Raw genomic sequence first — 15,026 nt, 5'->3', positions numbered from 1 at the left:
ATGAAATTTCTGTTTGTAAACAGTGGTAATCATGCATGCATGTGTTTTGAAAACTATATATGACCGAAGAAAAATATGTAAGAGGCTGGCCGGAAAACGCAGAGATATATTGCACAATGACGCTAGTTATGAATATGATGATGTTATTCGTGTTCTTTGTGTTGGTTGCAGTGCAAGCCGATTAGGAAGAGGCTCTTTCTTCTACTCTTCTATTGTCCCAGTTCATATTGAAAATCTCATATGAGGGAAACAAATTTTTATAAAGTCACAAGATTCACTAGATAGCCAGACGTCAACGCCCTATAAGACCTCAAACACTTCGAATCAAACATCAAATGCTTCCTGAAAATCCTGTCCTGATCGATCGATATTCCTAAAACTCGCGAGTACCCTCCATATATTCCTATATCTCTTCAAACTCCAAAACGTGGGAAAAAGTTCAGTTTGCATGATTTTTCCTAATTTCAACAACATCCAGAAAAATGAAGTTGCATGCATGCGGGATAGAAGGATTGACGACTTATTCCTCTTGCGTATCTGGAGAAAAGTGAACTAATGAAGAGGAAGGGTAGAAGTAAAAAAAAAAAAAAAAAACTATAAGCTCACCTCGGTAAGATAATTGCATGTAGCAATAATGGTGATTAAAGAGGATAGAAAAATGGTGATTAAGGAGGATAGAAAAACGAAAAAACTCACATGATCGTGATTTTAACAGCGGCCAAAGTGAGATAGCGAATCTGGTGTGGCAAAGGGTGTCGAGGTGGTTATGGGGGTTGTCATTCCCGATAACCAAATCAAACTTAGATGCAAGGACTATAGTATCAAATAAAATAGCACCCACTACATATGGACGAAGTGGTATTAGCTCAGTGGTTAGGGCACTCACTATCTATGTACGAAGTCATGGGTTCAAGTCACCATGAAAGTAGGACTGAAACCCTTTGATCATATTTAAAAAAAAAAAAAAAAATAGAATAGCTTCTATAGAAGCATCAGGTTCCACTAAAAAAACTCATTCATAATACCATAAAAATGACAAAAAATCCATCACCCTATGTAGTCCATTAATTCGCAATGAGTCACTAAACCAATTCAGATGACAAAATTAGAATACTCATTGGATCAATTGTAACTTTCAACAAGAACAAAAGGAAAGAAGGAGATGGTTGAACTCTAACCTTGTAGACTGTAGAAAAAAATCACAAAGATCTGAGCAGTATAAGAGGTCTGAGAGGTCTGTGTTGGAAACTTGGAACTTGAAAGGCTCTGCTATAATGGTAACTTGAAACAAACTGATTTGGGATGAAATTTGACCGCCAGGTGTGAGGGCTTTGGTGCAATGGAAAAACAAAATTTCACTTAAAAGGGAATTGAAGAATAATGCCTAATTTTTTAAAATTTCCCCAAATTTTCTAGCGCAGGACATCCCTCTATTTCTTGGTAAGTAATCATTCAATGCATGGAATGGAAAACTATTTCATACCTGGACTCGCCACCAAATGAGAGCTTACGGATGAGGACAAGGAAATTTTTTTTTTTTTTAATGAGGAGTTAGATCATCTCAGAAATTTAAAGCGCAGATAAATACACCCTATGTGAACTTAACAACATTGAAACCCCCATATTATAATATGCAAAACCAAACAAGATAAAGCTAAAATTCTGAACAACTATCATGATAAAACCAGAAATATTGAAAAGAACTAAAATATAATAATGTGTACCATTAGATAAGATGAACTACTGATCTTGATAAAACTAGATAATAGATGTCTAAATGGAGAACAACAACTGCAAGGTCCCACATGAGCATGCACTTCCCTTCCCTTCATTATCTTACCCTGTTGCAAAGTTTGATAAACAAAGCATATCAGTTATTCCTTCAAAAATTGGAAGGGAAGGAGAAAAATGACATGGGGGTTGTCAACAAAATACATATACAAAACATAAAAGCTCTGTAAAGGTGAAGGGGGTTGAAAACTTACCAACAACAGCACCAACCATCTGTTCTGTACCCCAAACTTTAGCCTTAGACCCAGCCTTATTTTGGAACTCCCAGTTGCGAGTAGGATAAAATTTGGCTTTGACTTTGAAGCCGCTATTTCTCTGTTCGAGTTGGAAGCCAAATGTGATGGCGGTTACAAGCAACTTGGAATCTCTCATTCTAGAATAGAGAAAGCAGACTTTTTGACCTCCTAGGTGAACAAACTGGGAGTCTTGAACTTCATCCAGCTGTTGCGGCATCATTAGAGATTGAGAAAGCACCGGTTCATCATAGCCATTTATCAACAGTTGCACTTTGATATTTAAGTAGGGATTATCTTCAAGTTTAAGCACATATTCAGGCGGACGGCAATTGACATCATAGGAAAAGACTACAAACCCTTGTGCCGTTTGAACCCCTAGAGTTACACCCTGAAATTGGAAACTTGAAACTTTCCACTCAACTGGCCAGTTTTCACCCTTGCTGGGAAGGTTGCACTTGTATGAATATTCATGATAGTTTGGATTAGAGACGAAAAGTTGGCTACCTAAAATTGCATAAGAGAAGCTTGAATAGTAACAGTGCCTTCTCAAAGCGCTGTTATCACAACCAACAAACTCCTCCTCCTCATCAATACCACCACCACCAGACTCATCAACAGCAGCGACAGGGTATTCAGCATAAGAAGGAGGGTCCGGCAAACCAATCCATCGACCCTGGGCCCGGTCATACATTTCAAAACAGTTTCTCCATTCACTAGCTGGGATACCGGTGTCAACTCGAGGAGGCGGGTTACGAGCGAGAGCGAACAAATTTCCTTCAACCTCCCATATAAGTGGCCTCACTTTGCCGTCTAAGAAATGAGCTAAATGACCACCTTCAAAAATTTCACGAATCTGATAGGCCAGAATACCTGTACACGGCTCTGGGACAACAAATTCTTTCGAGTACTTGGCTTTAAATCCTCCACCCAAGAATATCATAGAAAGTCCCATACCAAATCCGGCACAATTCCCAATATTATCATTATCGGGAACTTCGAACACGGTTTCAAACTCTAGATCCTCACTAAACAAGAGGGCTTTCAAATTGATACGATAAACAACATACAGTACCTTGCCTCTTCTCCCATAGTAGTCGCCCACGCACAAATATAAGTTTTTGTCTTGGTCATCCCAGTTTGCTTGCTCCTCCCACAGTACTGATTCCGACAGAAACTCTACTGCGGGTGTTGAGGACCCGACGGCCTCAGGGTAATCTTCAGAATACATATGGAGGCGAATTGCTGACCCGCTGGACTCACACAGACGCGCACATAGAATCAAGACCCACAATTAATTTTCAGAAAAAAAATACCCAAATCTTAAAACTGCAAACCCAGCCAGCACCGTCTCCAATAAAACTTTATTTATGGCATTCAGCGAATTAGAGCAGAACCCATTGGATGTCTACAGAAGCTCTGAGTTTTTTATTCTAGAAATTTTCTGGTGTAATGGATGGAGTCTCTGAGTTTTTGCCACTCGAGATCTTAGTTATGCTTCTCGTGTCATTTGTTTCATCTGTTGGCAGCGATAATACTCGACACTAAAACCTCAAGCAAATGTTAGTGCAGTGGAAATGGTGCAGATTTGTTTAGGCATATGGTCTTGTGTTCGAAACTCAGGTGCTTTTTAGTTTTTTTGAGGAAACTATTGCTATTTGAATCATTATTAAAAAAAAAAAAAGGATAGTACTTGGCTGACCAGGTGTGGTTAGCACCTCCAGACCAGGTTTTGGGATGTCCTTCTAAGAAAGTAAGAAGTTTACACGTGTCCCTTCTTCATTTTCTACTTTTATATTTTTTATCTTTCTTCAGTTATCAAGCTTGCCAAATAAAATCCTAAAGCACAGATCTTCCTTCAACATGCCACATTTTCATCTAACGACTTCCTGTCTAAACGGTTACTTTTCAGGGCGGAATCACTGCTGTTCTAAGCTTAAGAAAAATAATTTTTAGCTTGATAAATGGTAAGATAAACAGATAGTTTTGTAGAGACTAAAAACAAACAATATTTTGCGATAATGTACTGGGCTCACACTAAATTTATTTATGCAAACATGAATACAAATTAAAAACCCAGAGCCTCACTCTTGGGTAAACAGCTAAACGCTGTTTATTTATTCATAACTGAGTTCATAAGAACTTACTTGAAATATAAGCACACTGCATCAAGCAAACTCTTACAATGAGGATTGAACACCTTGCTACTATAACACACTGCTACTATGGCTTTCTTACTTTTTGAGAGAAAATGATTATGCTCAATTTTCTGATGCCTTACAAACTAAACTTAAAGCTCATTTTATAAGGAGTGGAACTCAAACTGGAATTCAAAACATAAAAGTGTACAACACAGCTCTATTATTTTATGCTTTTGTGAGTGCTCCAGATGATTGAGGTCGGATGACGAAAAACATATTCCTTTAGGTGAAATGTTTTTCACCTTGTTCTTTTTGAAAAGCAAAAACATCTTTAGGGAAAATGCCAAAGCTACTTTCGGTGCTTTTTACACCTGCTGCTTCACATGTTTTCATCTGTTTCAGAATTGTTGTCAAGGACAAAAGAGCTGTTTTCCATCCTTGCTTTAGTTCCACTTTTTTCCACGTAAGTATCTTCATACATTTTGTAGTGGTTGTCGTTTTCAATTTTCTCGATCCATTGAAAACAAGCTAACGTGGAGTCTATCTCTTTTCTCTTAAGGGATAGGAAAAGGTCACTGCTAATAACATCAGGGTGGTCGTATGCAGTATCTTCATACATTTTGTAGTGGTTGTCGTTTTCAATCTTCTCGATCCATTGAAAACAAGCTAATGTGGAGTCTATCTCTTTTCTCTTAAGGGATAGGAAAAGGTCATTGCTAATAACATCAGGGTGGTCGTATGCAGTAACAATAATTTTTTTCTCTTGCTGCCAGGAATGTATTTTCTGTATCTTCTTCGATGATCTTTTTGATATATTCTAGTGCCATGACTTTCATCCAGGAAATACTAGAGTTTGGTTGGCCATTGTATCCAACACATATAGGGTGAAGATACTTCCCTTGAATGATTCTCACATAATGATGTGGAGAGATATAATCAACTTCCCCATTTGTCTTCTGAATCCATTCTGGTGGAGTAGACCTGAACTTTAATATGAGGATGCAGTCATTTTTTCTAACATTCTTGACCGTGTTGACTATAAGGGGTGGCAGACCCTTGAGATCATCATTTGTTTTGGTCCAGGGATTGTGGACAAAACCATTTTCAACATGTCAAAGCTTGTGTTCTTGAGGATGTTCACTCTGAACATTGACCACATATCTTCCAACATAAGGTCCAGGGACAGTGACATGAGTCAGAATTCTTACTTCCAATAAGATTATGGAAGTTGAACCATTCATATTCTTTAGTGCTATGACAGGAATTCTAGCACTTTCAGGATCTTCAAGATACTGGATTTTTTCATTTTGGACAGCACTCTGCAGTGTATTTTCATAAACTTCTTCAAACTGTGGTCTAGCATTTTCATGGAGTTCTTCAGCTAATGCAAACAGAGCTAGGAACATGATGCCACTGTTTCTTTCCTGAAAGGCAAATAAGAGGTTATCTTAAATTACCTTCTGGTGGTATGCTATCCTCTTGCCAGTTCTGAACACAGGATCAACAAAGGTTTTCAATTCATAATTAAACACATTTATAACTCCAGTTGCAGTTGATTTGCTTTTTGACAAAGCAACAGCCTTCAACGGTCTTGATGAGTCTTTACCGTCTGCCGTTTGAGACGGGCTAGCCAATCCTTTACCCTGGGATTGATCAGTTGTGGCTAGTTCTTTTGGACTTAGCAGAAACCTTTTGAGGATTTTTTCTTTAGGATCCTCAGCAGTTTCATGTTCTTTCCCAGTTCTTCTGTTTCTGGGATTGGGACCTTCGTCGTCATCTCTTCGACTAAACATTGCCATTTCTCTGGTTAGGGCGTTTGGAAGATAGTTCTTGTTTCTTGCAATTAACTCAACATTATAATCATATTGGTTAAGAAATAATTACCAGTTTGCTAATCTTCCTCTATCAGCAGCTTTTTCAAGTTTAAATTTTTTTAAATTCTTTACTCTGGCACAATCGGTGAGTACAGTAAAATGTTTTCCAAGAAAAGGTGGAGAATTTAAAATTGTTTTCTTGACAACCAAAATTTCTTTTTCTCCTATAGGATAATTTTGTTTTGCAGGCACTATGCCAATAAGTCAATCATACAACAGACATCAGACGACAGAAAGCTAATTTTCTGTCGTCCCAAATTTTCAGACAACAAACAAACCTAACTCTGTTGTTTGAGTACCCACCGAAAGACAGTTTTTTCATTTTGAGTAAATGGGTGACATTCAGACGACATTTTAATGTTGTTACCTGAAGATAGAGATGTACATATAATTTCATTCCTCTGAAGGCTCTTATTGAAACAACATTTTTATGTTGTTGGCTCAAGATAGAGAATTTTGTTCCTCTGAAGCCTAAAAACTTGATTTATTCAAACAACAGTTATAAGAAAATTATGTTGTCTAAGTGAGTTGGCTGAAATTTTAGAAATCTCCCTCCCAATCGATTAAGGCATTTCCCTCTAAAAATTGGTCAAAACCCTGGTTGAGTCAAAAAGTGGTAACCATCAGACAACTTAATTGTGTTGTTTGATTATATGAGGGGGTCAACTCATTTAATTTTTTTTTTTTGTCTAAGGCAAAATTGCCTTTTGTGCTAGGCTTAGCCCGACTTCATTCATTCTGTCTAAAACTCTATGCCTTTTGCCTTTTGTCTCTCAAGTCTCTCAGCTCAACTGGTTGAAAACTGGGCATCTCTATCTCAAGTCTCTAGCGAAATCGCGACCACAAAGCACTCACAACCAATTACCTACGCGGTCGTACCGGAACCCTAATCTCAGATTTAGCAGCAGAGGTGCATTTCAAGAAAATCCTAATTTCAGCAGCGGCGGTGCATTTGAAGAAAACCATGATAGGCCATCTAACAATCATCTGAGAAGGACCCGTTGATGGAAGTAGAGGTACGAGTTGATCTAGAGGAAGGTCCAACAGATCCTAGATCGAAAATTTGGGGGATTCATTTGAAGAAGAAGAAGAAGAAGAAGAAGAAATTGGGGCCGAGTTTCCGAATTAGGGCTTGAAGTCGTAATCAAAGTTGATCGACGCGTAAGTACTCTTTTATCTGTCACTCCTTATTCTTTGATTGCCTAATTGGGTTTTTCAATTTTCATTCATGTCTCGTATATTCATGCTTGTTTGGGAGCCTGCCTAGCTTAGTGACTCAGTTATTAGTTTCTGCAATTTTAATTTTAGCTAGTGTTTTCAGACTGTTCACTTTGTTCAAAGGATGGGTTTTTAATTCTATTATGCTTTCTCTGCCACCCATTTCAAATTCAAAGGTTTGGACTTATTTTGGGCGTTCCCTGCTTTGTCGTTTCAACTTGTTTTGTTTGTGAATTCAAAATTCGTCTTAAACTCTAAATAGTGTGGTGTTGAGGTGTGTGATGGTGTTTTTGGGAGTATTAATTAGATCTATGCTTTGTTGTTTGGTGGGTTTTGAAAACTTGATTATGTTTTCTTTTATATTGGGAATGCCTTTCTGGGTTTTTGGTTTTACTTATCCAGAAGTGAGATGAAAGTGAGTTTTATGAATTCTATAGTGTTGTTTTGTAGCTATATGGTACTGCATTGTTGTATGGTTTATGTAAATATTCAAAGTTTTGATTTTTATTTTCTATAAAATGTTGAAGGAGAAATGGCTTTGATGAGAAACCAGAGTGTTCCATGTTTGGGGTTTTAGTAAATTAGAGACTGAAGCTAGTTTTGAGTTCGTGAGTGGATTTCTTTATCTGTCTTCCTTTGTGTTTCTGCAACTATTACCACTTGCATATAACATTATAATTATTAATGACATGGCATGGGTATGTAAATGGTCTCTCAGAACCACTATGTAAGTTCCTTGTCTTCATATATTTGTTATGGCTATTGACCTCTTCTTTTGGTGGGCATATTCACCTGGACATGTTAGCCTTCTTATCTACTCTCATAAATCATAATGTTGTAGATTCATTAATTGCTTGCCACGAGTTCCACTAGTCTTGTGGTTTCTTATAATTAAGGGCCCCTTATATACTGTTTTTGGGTTTGTGTTTTCTGTTTTCTTCTCAAACATAATAGAAAGGTATGGAATGAGAGAGGTATATAAGAAATGAGAGGTGAAGAACACATGAAGAGAAAAAATAAAACTAAAGAAAGAACTCTTATTTTTATATTCATTTTAAACTCATATAAAGGCACTGCATTGTTGTATGGTTTATGAGCCAGGGACAGATCCAACTCTAACCAATCTGTCTCTAAGAGAAGTGTAGGGTCTAAATCCAAGAAGGTTGTGGTAAACCTTAAGTCAGCCTCCGGTAGCAAGCATGGAAGGAGCAAAAAGCCTGATGATGATGACGAGAACGTAACCGGTGGGCTGAAGTTGCTTAAAAGGGGTATGGTGACGATGAATCGCATTACCATGAGACTTATTCGTGGAAGAAGGATGAAAGTCGAGTTTAACGCTCAAGGGGAACCAATTGGGAAGGCAGCTAAAGAGATGCAATCCTACATTGGGCTGTTGGTGAGGACAAAGATCCCAATATCTATACAAGATTGGAGAGAGGTGGATGTTGATGAGAAAGACAAGATTTAGGAAAGTATTCAGGTAAAAGATATGAGTTTTAACTTTCTTTTTGCAGCTATTTTAAATGTGTGTGTTATTTAGGAAGTATTAACCATGTTAGCATTTATGTAGGATGCATTTGTGGTTCCTAAAGAATGGAAGAAATTGGTTATTACATCAGTTGCAAATAAATGGAGAGAGTTCAAAAGCAAATTAACGAAGTTGTACATCATACCATATTTGGAAACCCCTGAACTCTTGCAGTTCCCTCCAGATGACTATCGATCCATTGACCAGGAAGATTGGGATATCTTTGTTGCTGATAGGACTTCACATGCATTTCAGGTATATATGAAATTCTCATAGCTAGCTTATTTAAATTAAGTTGATAATGTTAAGAAGCATTGCTGGTTCTTTTTCTGAAATACATAAGCTGCATATGCTTTGTAGGAACTTCGCCATGCCCAAATATTAAAGAGGAAGGAGAATAAGTACCCTCATCGCATGGCTAGAAAAGGGTATGATAATCTACAGGAAGAACTGGTTAGTATTTCTAAATTGATAATGTCCCATATATTCAAAAGCATTGGGTTTAGCAAAAAGTAACAATGATTTTATATTTTTTCATGTTAGTCTGAAAGCACACCTATTGAAGAACTTGATCGTGCTACAATGTGGATAAAGGCATGGCAAGACAAGACCGGCAGTTTCAATGGGCTAGTGATAGAGAAAGCAGTAGAAAAAATTGTAAGTCCTGCCACTGGATTTGATTTAAATTTTACTGAATTTTCAAATCACAATCTTTGTATCCAATGTTGTATATCTATGTCTATATTAGGAAATTATCTTCAAGAAAAGAGTGTCCGATGGTGAGATTAAAACTTCAGGATCAGATGATGTTCTTACTTTGGCTTTAGGGAGCCCTGAGTATCCTGGCAGGGCACGAGGTGTTGGTAGCTTTGTCAAGCCACATTCATACTTCAATCTACAAAAACGCCGAAAGCAAAGTGTAGAAGAGTCTATGAGGATAAATGTTAAGAAGATATTGGTAGAGGAGAGACAAAGTATCATTGCGGAGGAGAAAGCTAAGTGGGACTTTGAGAGGGAACAACAAATTGAGAGGGAAAGAGCCATGTGGGAGCAGAGGTTGAGGAAGTTAGAATCAAAGGTTGGGGTGGAAGAGGTGCTGGTTGAATCACCGAAACCAGTGACAGCAGTAAATGAACTTGGTTTTGCAATTGGCAGCTGTTCCCGATAAATGGAGCAGGCTTTGAAGGTTTCTGAAACTAAGGCCACTAAAGTTGTGAAGAAGAAGTTGGATTTGGCTAGAGAGGCAGAAAAGCTATCTAAAGACAATGTTATTATTGACAGCAATGCGAGCAAGAAACTGACATCAATTATTCAGGAGAAGGTTAGGACTGTAAGGCTTTTCATGAAGGATTGTCAATTTTGGGAAGAAATTTCGGTAAACAGCTTATTGTTCCCTACTTTACTTGATGATGTCATTACACTTAGCTTTGAGTCTTTCATATATATATATATATATATATATATATTAATGAAGTCTCAACCCTCAACCTGAAATGTGATTGATTAAAAATGATTTTTGGTGAATTAGGTACAGTCAACAAATGTCAAGTCAGAGTTTAAACTCGCAACAGGTTCTGTGGACAACATAGTTGCTTTTGGAACAATTGTTAAAGTTGATGTCGAGGCCACACAGCAGACTATCCATGGTGTATCATTAGGAGAGGAAAATGTACGCGTTTCAGTCACTAAAGTGGTTGTTGCTAATGCTTTGCTGCCATTTCCTATCAAAGATGAGATTGTGAGAGTTGCCGATGTGATTGGTACATGTGTTGCTTGGCCTAGAAGCTTGGTTATACCCCCTGAAGTTGTTGAGAAGGTAATATCTTTTGCTCATTATTTACGATAATTTAGACTTTGTGTTTTAAAGTTGATCATGATGACCTTCACAACATGCCAAGTTATTGTTTACAAAACTAGGAGCAAGGAAATCGTAAAATTGGGAAAAAGAAAAGGAGGGATATGTACGATGATGATTTTGATCATGATGACCTTGACATCCTACCCCCCAAACTGCCATTACCACTAAAGGAGTTGTGCCAATGGGCCAATACATTCTTGAAGAATGGGGTCACCATCCATACCAAGTTGGGCGAGGAAATTTTCGGCCGCCCAAGAAAGGTAGCTATCTTTAGAAGAGATGTGTATGCCATGGCGCACATGAAGGAGATATCTAACAACATCATTGAGATGTATATGAGGTCTATAAACATTATGAATCTGTTAATTTTATGAGGTTATATACTTTCATATTCAATCTTGTAAAGGATTTGAATATTTTTGTCTTATCTTTTTGTAGTTGCCTTTATCAAAAGTTGCAGAAATTTAAGATGCTACACATGATTGCCTTCATAGACCCTGCTCAGACAGGCGCGCTTGGGTGTGGGAATCCAACAGAAATGGCTCGTTCTCTATCAGCTTGTTATGCAAAAGGAAAGTCGGGTCAGATTTTTTTGGTGTCCTATAACTCAGGGTATGAAATCTTCATGTTGTGCCTTTATGTTTATATATATATATATATATATATATATGAAATATGTTGCTTACAGTAGTTTGTTTTGGTACTAAGTAAATCAGTTTGATGTTAGTTGTCATTGAATGTTAACGGCTGTGAACCCCGCTGAAGAAGTTGTGCATTTCATGGATCCATTAAAGAGACGACTCATCACTGGTGAATGAAAAACTATTGTGGACAAGTAAGTAATATTAACCTTCAGTTTCGTAAAAGGTCTAAAATCGTTCTTTTACTAACATTTTTACTGGAAATGTCAAGTGCTTTGATATTTTTTAAGTTCCTCTATTTTCTGAAACTTTATTGTTATCATCATGAATTTGCAGCTCAATCAAAATATACAATGCGTAAAAAACTAAGAAAGGCAGAAAAATAGTTACATGGAAAAATTGTGTGGTATGTTCTGAATTTTACTAAATGCATGTGCAATTCCATTTAACTTAGAAATTGCTTAGTGGTCATTCCACAATTTTTTGGCTGGGTACTTGACATTTTAAAATGTTGTAGGGCATTCCGGAGCAACAAGGTGATAAAACCTGTGGGTTTTGGATTATGTATTACATGAAGGACATAGTGGAGGACAAGAACCAAGAGTGGAGTGCTAAGGTGATATATGTCAATGTATTTCAGTTCTTCAAAATGGCTTACATTCTAACAAATATTAACTTTCACATTTTCTATTGTGCAGTGGGACAGAAAAGGAAGCAACATGTACACACAAGATGATATTGATGAGGTTTGGGCCGAGTGGGCACAATATGTTGCCCAATTTCAAGAAAGCTAGTACCTAACTCTTATATATATATATATATATATATATATATATATGCTTTTGGACATGCATCTATAACCCAGATTAGAAAGCTATAGGTACTAGTTTTTTGCCTTACATGCTCAATATTGTGATACTTGTTGGGTTGCCTTTATTGATCATGTCTTTTGTTTCATGGATGGGTTGTATGAACTGATGCATAGCAGGTTGTGTAATATACTGAATGATTTGCCAGTTTGATGAAATGGCATTTTCTAGATTTCTAGATTACCTAATGAACAGTACGGAATGTTTTTTCAGATTTGATTTGATTCATTTCAGTACTTTCCAGATTACCAAATGAACAGTAATTGTGTCGTCTCAACTACCATCTAACAACTCACTCAAAGCCAAAAGTGTGTTGTTGGATCAAATGGAAAACAATAGCAATGTGAAACTTCTACTGTTGTTTACCAACTTAGACGACAGAAAGTTGTAGTTTCAATATCACCATGTAGACAGATATATGAGAAATTATGTTGTCCATTCAATTAAACAACAACAAGACTAACACAATTTCTATGATCTTAGTAGCCTAATATCAACACAATCATAGGGTTCTAATTGATATCACACGACAAATAATTGTCGTTCAGAGGTACATACAACCACAAATAATATGGTACTAATTGACATCAGTGATATCAGACGACAAATACTTGTCATTCAAAGATACATACAATAACAAATAATATGGTTCTAATTGATATCAGACAACAAATAATTGTCATTCAAATAAATATAGAGCCACAAATGACTATGTACTTATAATGTTAATACAACAGACAAATGTAATCTTAAATGAACAACGACTTCATGTACCTGTTATTTTTAATAGACATAGACAACAGAATAGTTGTATTATTTATTATTTGATACTCATTCAGACAACATAAAAGCGAATCATAAATGTAGCTACAACAACAAGTAACTGATATTTCTTATATTTTCATACTGCAGTTACATGTAATTGAAACGTACTTAATACCACAATTATCTGTAGTTGATAACCATTACAGACAACAAAAAAGTTGTCAACACTTAATATTCAGTTCATTCATACCACAGAAATATCATGAATACTGTCTTTGAAATGGCTATTAAACAATAGAAGATAAAGATTGTTGATGTCTGTTTTTATATAAGGTAACACATTTCTGTCGTCTAAAATCTTCATAACACACACCTATACATGTGAGGAATCAATCAGACAACATAAGACCAAAAACATGTCTGTCGTCTGAGTGCAATCAGATGATTTTATCTGTCGTCTGATTGCACAAGAGACGGCAGCGCCTCAGACGACAGAGATGATCTGTCGTCTGATTAACGTTTTGGCATAGTCAGGGTTGAACTTGCTGCTACATAATTTACAGATCTTTTCAATATTAGTTCCAGGCGTTTTTGCCAGAACAACATCAGACCAGTAATTATCACTAGCATCTATTTGGAGAATGATTTCATCATTTTCCTCTGGTTGTTGGAGAGGAGGGAGATTTTTGCAGAGAGCTTTTATCTGCTTCACGATTTTTTCATCATCTTCTGTAAGGTTCTATTTTCTTTTGGAACTTGTTTTAGGAGATAACATTGCTGTTAGTCCTGATATTTTGGGAATAAAATCCCTTCCATATTTGATGACTCCTAAGAATCTCTCTAGACTCTTAGCATCAGGAATCCTGTCTGGGAATTTCTAGATTTTTTCAAGGATATAGGGTTGGAGTTTTATTACTCCATTCTTGATGTTTATTCCAAGGAAATCAACTTCATCCAGAATAAAGAAGATTTTCTTTTCTCCCAAGATGATTTCGTGTTGAACTATCAGCTTTACAACCTCATAGAGGTGTTTCATGTGTTCTTCTCTGTTTTTGGAGAAGATAAGAATGTCATCAATATAGACGACACAGAATTCAACATGTTTGAAGATGTCATCCATCTTTCTTTGGAAGATTGAAGGGGCATGTGTTATGCCAAAGGGCATTACTAACCATTCGTAATGACCTTGTGGCATTCCAAATGCAGTGACAGGAACACTATTTGGATGCATCTTGACTTGCCAAAAACCTGACTTTGCATCGAATTTTGAAAAGACTTTAGCTCCTCTGAGTTGGTTGATCAGTACTCGCACTTGAGCGATTTGATAATCCTCTTTAACGGTCTTTTTATTGACATCTCTGTAGTCAATTACCATTCTAGCTTTTCCTCTGAGATTTTCTGCATGATTTCTCAATTAGAAAGCTGGGCATGATAAGGACTAGTGGATGGTTGAATTAATCTCTTGCTTAGGAGAACTTCTATATATTTTCTGAATTATTTTTGATCTTCCTCTTTGTACTGAGGAATAGCTTTGACATGACAGATAGTGTTCATATCATGTAATCTCAATTCACAGACCACTGGGTCTTTTTCCCAAAATTTCTGAGGGTTGATATCCATATTCTGTTCAAGCATTTTCTTGATTTTATTAAGAGTAGGAATTTTCTGAGACTCAAGCTTATTCTGGAAGTGCTTAAGGTTATGCTCATGGATGAAACTAGCTTCTTCATCTTCGCTAGTTGTCTCTTCTTCTTCTTCTTCGTCTTCAGAAGAATTTTCGATAAGCAACTCTTGTTGTTGCTTGATTTGAAGCACAGGTTCAAATTTGGGCTTGTAGGAATGATCACCACTATTCTGGTGCGATCTCTGATACTGAGTAGTAAAGTGTGGACCTACTATACTTTTTGCTTGAGTAAGTCGGTCTGCCCAGAACACCCTGTCTCCTTTTCTGAAGCCTATCACTTATTCATCTTGAATGAATCTTTGTTGGAGAATGAAATCATTTGCCAACAAGAAATCTCATTCTTGGCCTTCTGATTGCCAAAGGGTATTGATAACAAATGTTCCTCCACTAATGGTGATGTGAACATCTCTAGCTACCTTGTTCA

General features: G+C 36.8%; 2 protein-coding genes and 1 long non-coding RNA gene across 3 annotated transcripts; 2 read left to right on the top strand and 1 right to left on the bottom strand.

The window, feature by feature from the left end:
- Positions 1–1,676: 1,676 nt before the first annotated feature.
- On the bottom strand, positions 1,677–3,758 carry LOC112165854. The gene is made up of 2 exons (XM_024302553.2): positions 1,986–3,758; positions 1,677–1,841 (listed from the first exon to the last, which is right to left on the bottom strand). The coding sequence occupies exons 1-2, from the start codon at positions 3,253–3,255 to the stop codon at positions 1,837–1,839; spliced, it is 1,275 nt and encodes a 424-aa protein (XP_024158321.1). The 5' UTR covers positions 3,256–3,758; the 3' UTR covers positions 1,677–1,836.
- Positions 3,759–9,810: 6,052 nt separating this feature from the next.
- Positions 9,811–10,631, top strand: LOC121049204. The gene is made up of 2 exons (XM_040505854.1): positions 9,811–10,160; positions 10,314–10,631. The coding sequence occupies exons 1-2, from the start codon at positions 9,954–9,956 to the stop codon at positions 10,629–10,631; spliced, it is 525 nt and encodes a 174-aa protein (XP_040361788.1). The 5' UTR covers positions 9,811–9,953.
- A 52-nt stretch (positions 10,632–10,683) lies between these two features.
- On the top strand, positions 10,684–11,690 carry LOC121049086. Its single transcript, XR_005799292.1, has 4 exons — positions 10,684–10,983; positions 11,082–11,255; positions 11,371–11,478; positions 11,621–11,690. It is a non-coding gene; the product is annotated as an uncharacterized LOC121049086 (long non-coding RNA).
- Positions 11,691–15,026: the final 3,336 nt, after the last annotated feature.

This window comes from Rosa chinensis, chromosome 5 (assembly GCF_002994745.2).
Source record: "Rosa chinensis cultivar Old Blush chromosome 5, RchiOBHm-V2, whole genome shotgun sequence".
NCBI classification, from domain to species: domain Eukaryota; kingdom Viridiplantae; phylum Streptophyta; class Magnoliopsida; order Rosales; family Rosaceae; genus Rosa; species Rosa chinensis.
Note: the sequence above shows the minus strand (reverse complement) of the source record. Positions and strands in the feature narration are given on the sequence as shown.

Excerpts from the sequence above, each read along its gene's own strand:
- LOC112165854 (XM_024302553.2), bottom strand. The coding sequence starts at position 3,255 with ATGTATTCTGAAGATTACCCTGAGGCCGTCGGGTCCTCAACACCCGCA.
- LOC121049204 (XM_040505854.1), top strand. The coding sequence starts at position 9,954 with ATGGAGCAGGCTTTGAAGGTTTCTGAAACTAAGGCCACTAAAGTTGTG. Across the intron at positions 10,161-10,313 it reads AATTTTGGGAAGAAATTTCG|GTACAGTCAACAAATGTCAA; the intron begins GTAAACAGCTTA and ends TTGGTGAATTAG.